This window comes from Nymphalis io, chromosome Z (assembly GCF_905147045.1).
Source record: "Nymphalis io chromosome Z, ilAglIoxx1.1, whole genome shotgun sequence".
Taxonomy (NCBI): Eukaryota; Metazoa; Arthropoda; class Insecta; order Lepidoptera; family Nymphalidae; genus Nymphalis; species Nymphalis io.
In genome coordinates this window covers 8,157,824-8,164,230 of record NC_065918.1, presented here as the reverse complement: position 1 = coordinate 8,164,230, position 6,407 = coordinate 8,157,824, and the positions used below count along the sequence as shown (strand labels likewise).

General features: G+C 32.3%; 1 protein-coding gene across 2 annotated transcripts in view; it reads left to right on the top strand.

The window, feature by feature from the left end:
- Positions 1-4,056: 4,056 nt before the first annotated feature.
- LOC126780733 (dipeptidase 1-like) overlaps positions 4,057-6,407 on the top strand; it is a 74,989-nt gene continuing 72,638 nt past the window's right edge. The window contains exon 1 of one of the 2 annotated variants that reach the window (XM_050505401.1): positions 4,057-4,123. In XM_050505401.1, coding sequence (XP_050361358.1) covers positions 4,084-4,123 — 40 coding nt within the window. In that variant the 5' untranslated portion in view covers positions 4,057-4,083. The remainder of the gene's footprint in view (positions 4,124-6,407) is intronic. The other variant, XM_050505402.1, reaches the window with a different exon arrangement.

Sequence of the window (6,407 nt, the reverse complement as noted above, 5' to 3'; positions counted from 1 at the left end):
ATCTCTACTAGCCGCCTATATGAAAAATGTTATGCTTATTAAATTAATGGAATAATGAACCTTAACATAAATGCCATCATCGATTCTCTTAAAAATCCAAGAAGAAAACTAGTACTGGTAAAGTACGATTGGTAGAGCTTTAGATGCAGTAAAGGGTCATGAACCCGTAAATGTAAACTCCCTTAAGGTACCTCACATTACCTTGCTTTAACAGCATAAAAGTGTGTGCTTATAACGACTTAGCAGACTTCACATACTTCAGGGGCTCTCTCGATAAATTCTCTTAGTCGCCTTTTGCGGCACCCATGGAAAGTGATGGGGTGGCTTATTCTTTCCAGAGAGTACGAGGGGAAAACTGCAATATATGTGCATATAGTTGCTTGCGTAGTTTAATTTTGTTTTCAAAAAGAAAATCGTTCTTTCTTTTTTTTATTTTTTTGCAGTAAATAGCAATAATAAGATAACAAATAATATTATATATTGTTGATTGTGAGACATGGAGTCTCCGAATGTCATACTGTCTGAGAAACGACTACGCTTATTAATAAGGCTTAGCCGCTTGACTCCTCTGTCCATTCTTGAAACCGCTGAATAAAATATAATATTAGGTCCTTACATATGAAATTGGCGTTTTGTATGGGAGGAATATAAAGTCATTTTTTTTTTTGTAAAATATATTTAATTAATCAAAGTATGCACCGTTGTTATCTATGCACTTTTGCCATCTTATAGGTAGTTCATTGATCCCTTTACTAAAAAAAACATGGGGGCGAGAATCAATAAACTCTTTGAAGGCGGTTTGGACTTCCGCATCGGAATTGAATTTTTTTCCTTGTAAGAAGTTGTCCAAATTCCGGAAAAAATGGTAATCTGTTGGAGCAAGGTCCGGGGAGTACGGTGGATGTCGCAGACATTCCAATTGTAGCTCATCTAACTTAGTGGTTGTTTGTTGTGCAGTGTGTTGTCTTGCGTTGTCATGAAGCAGCAGTGGCCTAGAGCGATTGACCAATCTCGGTTGCTTAGCAGCTTGTTCTTCCTTCATGGTTTGCAGTTGCTGACAACTAATATCTGCCGTAATCGTTTGACCAGATTTTAGAAAGTTGTACGAAACCCGCGCTAGTCCACCAAACTATCACAAGTAACTTTTTCTGACTCAATTTTCGTTTAGGGCAGGATTTGGCTGGGTATTCAGGGTTCAGCCATTGTGACGAGCGCTTCCGATTATCGTACAGTATCCATTTTTCATCACAAGTAATGATTCGATTTAAAATCACTTCATCATTGTGTTGGTTGAGCAAAGTAACACAGCAGTCGATGCGTGTTTGCAAGTTCGATTTACTCAATTTATGAGGTACCCATCGTTCAAGTTTTTTTACTCTCCCGATTTGCTTCAAGTGGATTAATACAGTTTTATCACTTACCCCGAAGCCTGCAGCTATCTCTGAAGTGCTTTGTGATGGATCCGCATCCATAATAGCCTTTAATTCTTCATTTTCCACTTTGGTCTACGGCCGTCCACGGGGTTGGTTCTGAAGGTCGAAATTTCCAGGATGCAAATGTTGAAACCAAAAACGTACCGTGCTTTCTTTTGCGACACCAGCATCGTACACATCATTAATCCTTCGAGCTGTTTCTGAAGCACTGGTGCCACGGTAAAACTCGTACTCGTAAATATACGATATTTCATGTTTTCCATTGTGCGGTAATAAGCGACACCAAAGAAAAAAATAATAAGGAAAATACAAATGAATGACTGTTTTCAAAATTAAAATGTACCAGCTAAATGAATTTATTAATTTGAATTTGGAATTCTTAACTAAAGAGGAGATATTTCAGATCAAAGTGGTCGGTACGACAAAACGCTAATTTCATATGTAGGGACCTAATACATGCCTAAAATGGCTTGTTAGTACTGTCTTACTAAGAATCTTTTTCATCGTAAAATCAAAAATATATTACTCTTAAAATTATACATTTATTACTTGGGGTTAAGGCATTGTGCAAGCTCGTCTGGGAAGGTACCACCCGCTCATCAGATATTCTACCCTCAAATAGCAATACTTAGTATTGTTGTATGCCGGCTTAAAGGTCGAGTGACCCAGTGTAAAACAGGCACAAGGGAAATAACGTCTTAATTTCCACAGTTGGTTGCGCATAAATATTTCTTACTGAGCCAAGGTTGAAAATACATTGTGGTGGTAACCACTTACCAGAATGTGTCCCATTTGCTCATCTTCCTATTTCATTAAAAAACATAGATTTCTAAAATATATATTTCAGTTGACAATATAAAATATATAATAAAATTTATGTGTAATTTTGAAAGATACATAAATATATTTTATAAAATACAGCGATTCTTGTTAAATTCGTTTGGACAAGACGGCTTTCTTTGTATCTTTGCCAAAGGAAGCGGTTATTTGAGATCGGAAGCTAAAACAATGAAATTGCTTTTAAAGTTATTTTTCTGCCTAGTATTAGATAACTTTAATTTAAGAAAAATATACATATATATACGTTTAAGAAATAAACGAAATAGCAATTGGTAAGTGTAATGTTTTATACAGAATATGTATTTGACATACTTCATATATATATATATATATATATATATATATACATATATATGAAGTTATTATATATATTATATATGAAGTACTTACTTATTTTATCCAATTAGTACGTTGTATCCACACACAGTATTCATATATATTTAAACAATATTTAACATATATTGCTATAAGCTTTGGACCAACTCTTCTGTGAAGAATCAATATACAGCTTACGTACAGCCGATGTCACGTTCTTACTTTTATGGTTAATGAAAAACTAGAACGTATAAAATTGACTAATCAAAAACTAACCAAAAAGAAAAAAAAACCCAGTTTTTTATTTATTTTCACTAAATCCATATAGAAGAATTGTTACATGCTGTCGAATACATTTCATTATTAAATTTCAAAAGATAGATCGAACGAAAAATTCAGTGAATTTTAGAAAATGCTTCAATATTGGCTTCCTGGCTAAGAGCCAAGTTAAACGGTGAAAATTTGACTCCGAAGAAAGTTGAACTTAACCGACCTTAAGATATTATAACCTTCTTTACGGTAAAAATATTTAAACTATCCTTGATCCATTAGGTTGAAGAATATCTCAATTAAAGTGGACTGCTCATTCGTTTTATGCAAAAATAATTTATTTAGTTAGATATATTTAGTAAAACCAAACCTTTTTTATCATATACTATATAATAAAATCCTTAGGAGTGTTATCGTTCAATGTTTACATATTTAGACAAAGCAAGTTTCCTGTCGCTACGAAAGTTAACAAAGTTTAGAACTACGTGTTAGTTTATCTTGAATTCGCAAGTCCGTTATAGTTGCAATCAACTGACGCGCATTCACTTTAAATGCGGAGATAGAGCTGTCCAATTTTAGTGGACCTTTAAGAGCGGAGATGTTTTAGTACGAGTTTCGTGAATAAAGGGAGGTAAGAAGACCTTTGAGGTTGGAAGTGCGTTACTTAAGGCACGTGCCGGGTGAGTTAACCTGCGCACAACTTCGTGAATCAATCAACGCGCTAAGTCTACCCGGCAATCGTTTTAGTACCTTTTACGCATGCGTCAAAAAGTAGGGATGAGACTGTACTCAACAACCATGAAGAAAATAAACTTATAACTGAGATTGTAAACGAATTCAAAGGGATTTCCACATATTTGCCTTTAAGTTAACATCATGAATTTTAATGAAAATATTTTCATAAAGTATAATATATATTTAAAATAACTTAAATACATTAGATAATATTTAAAAAAATATATGGAGCGTTTTGTTAATTTATGTAAATTGAAATCAAAAAATAATACCATAGTTATAATTTTACTTAAATTACACGAAAAAATTACATGATGAAATGTATTTTATCGAATTAATAATGATATCGACATTGGGTTAAATGTCAGAGTCCTTTGGCGGGACATCACTGTTCACGTCGTGAGAATCCCGCCGAAAGCCATCGTTTCAAACGATTCGTTTGGTACCGCCAGTATCCGCGCGAAACTGGTGTGTTAAACACGCCAGACTCATGTCGCTCGCGCAAACTAACGCTCGCAAACACGACCCTGGTAAGTACGAACTTATATTTAAAAAAAAAACAAAAGTATTCAAAAAATATTTTTTTATATTTAAATAAATAAAAAACACCTAAATTAAAACTATACTTTTTATCAATACAGTTCTAAAAATACGGTGAATATTTTCTGTTAAATTCAATAATTGTTTTTAGTCGTCATAAAAAAATATCTGAGTAATAATTATGATTTATTAAATATTTTTGTGCTCAAATAAAATAAAAAAATTTAAAACGAAACAAAAAATAAAAAAAATAAGAAGTAATTTAAACGTTAAAATTATTACAAATGTTAGTCCAATATATTATTTAAAAAACAATTAAATTTATCATGGCCAAAGTGTAAAGGACTGAATAGCTTGTTTAATCATCGAGGTGAAATATTGTAGTGTTATAATCGAGTTTTCTATTGTACCTACATCCGTTACAATAGGCTATTGTTCACACAAGGATGACTGACGTTATACTTACAAAACACAAGCGAATTCAGAAAACAATCTCCGTGTTGTATGAAGTGATGTAAAAAAAAGTTTTCATTTTAGTCGATTTTGATATATTTATTACAAATACGAAATATTACTTAACTAAATCATAACTTACTTATTTAATTCTATTTTCAAAACTATGAATAAAAGAGTTGTTATAAAAAGTGCTGATAAGAAATAATTTTATTTAACGTGAAGAAATAATTAAATCTAAATAAAACTAAATCTACATCAACACCGATTTTGATAAAAGATGCAAATAAAATTTAGAACATATTAAATTATTTTTATAAATCGTCAATCAATTTATTTATTTTAAAAGTTTTATTACAATATATATATATATATCTCAGGAATCGTAAAAAAATTATGTCATTCATTTATTATCTTACTAGTATTGAACAATTGATGGATATTTTTTTACTGTACTACTTGTATTTCGTAATACGAAGCGTTATATTGTAAGAGCAACGAATAAAAAAATATAGAAATCATTACTTTTTAATTACCAACTTATTTTTGTTTACATCATAAAATGTAATTTTTATTATAATATTTTTATCACTATCATCACCTTATTGCTCTTGCTCGTATCCTATTTGTGCAAACTGCATGAAAAAAATATTTGGCAGGCTTCCGGTCGCCAGCCTGACGCCATCTCGTCTTAGGAATTATTCTGCTGATGAGTTCGATCCCTGTTGCCATAGGATTGACGCTACTCGGCTTGAGGAGCTTAGCGAAATTCTCTTTGTCACTTCACACGATTTCAACCCACACACAGATCTTGTAACTCCTTTTTATTTATTTCAGTTATTTTGAAAATGAAAAATATTTTTGAAAAGGATTGATTTCTATCACTTATGTATTATTATTTTTTATTTACTTTATTGACCATTACAATATGCTGATGGAACAAAGGACGGACTTAATGCCTGAAGGCATTTTCTGCCAGTCAACCCTTAGGCTAAACAGATACCTAAAAATTGAAATTGAAAAATACAAATATGTATAATATATGTTAATTACATAATGTGTTAAAACTTAAAATCACAATCAAAAAGTGTTTTTACGTGATCACAATTGTTCATTTGCTATAGCACGAGTTAAGTTTATACCAGGGTCCGTAGATTCGCATTATATTTAAACAGTTTTCCGATATTGCATCAGTTATATTGAAAAATAATGAAACAAAACGTTACAAAGCGTTTAAAAATATCACGTAATAAAATGACAAATAAGGTTTTAATGGTTTTAAAATTATTTAAAAATGACGGAACGAGTGAAAATTATATATACGTTTTAACACAGCTATGTGCTTAAGTATATTAAATTTAAAACGTTAAGCGTAAACACACGGATTTTCTAGGAAATAACCATGTGCTGGAAATGAGCTGTTGGAATATTTCCAGATTTTATGTGAACAGTTTTGTGTTTAAACAATAATAATAGTCGCCCAGACAGATTTTGGCCACGGTGGCCAATCTCAAGAGAGATTAGCTAACTTCGCAGGACATATTAAAGTACACAAGAATATGAGCAAACACAGGAGCACTCTATATTCCCTAACTCTCATAACCCGACGGCAATCCGACATGACCGGAAAGAGTTCAGGCGCAGGACCAAGGGCTTTACGTGCTTTCCGAGGCACGGCAGTGTACACACTTCAAACTTCCAGACTCCGGGTTGCTATTGAGATTTATTGACAAAAAAATTCAATAACTTTTTATTGGCTGACCTGGTATTTGAACCCAAGACCATCGGATCTGCAGTCGTATATCTAGCCACTAATGAGGC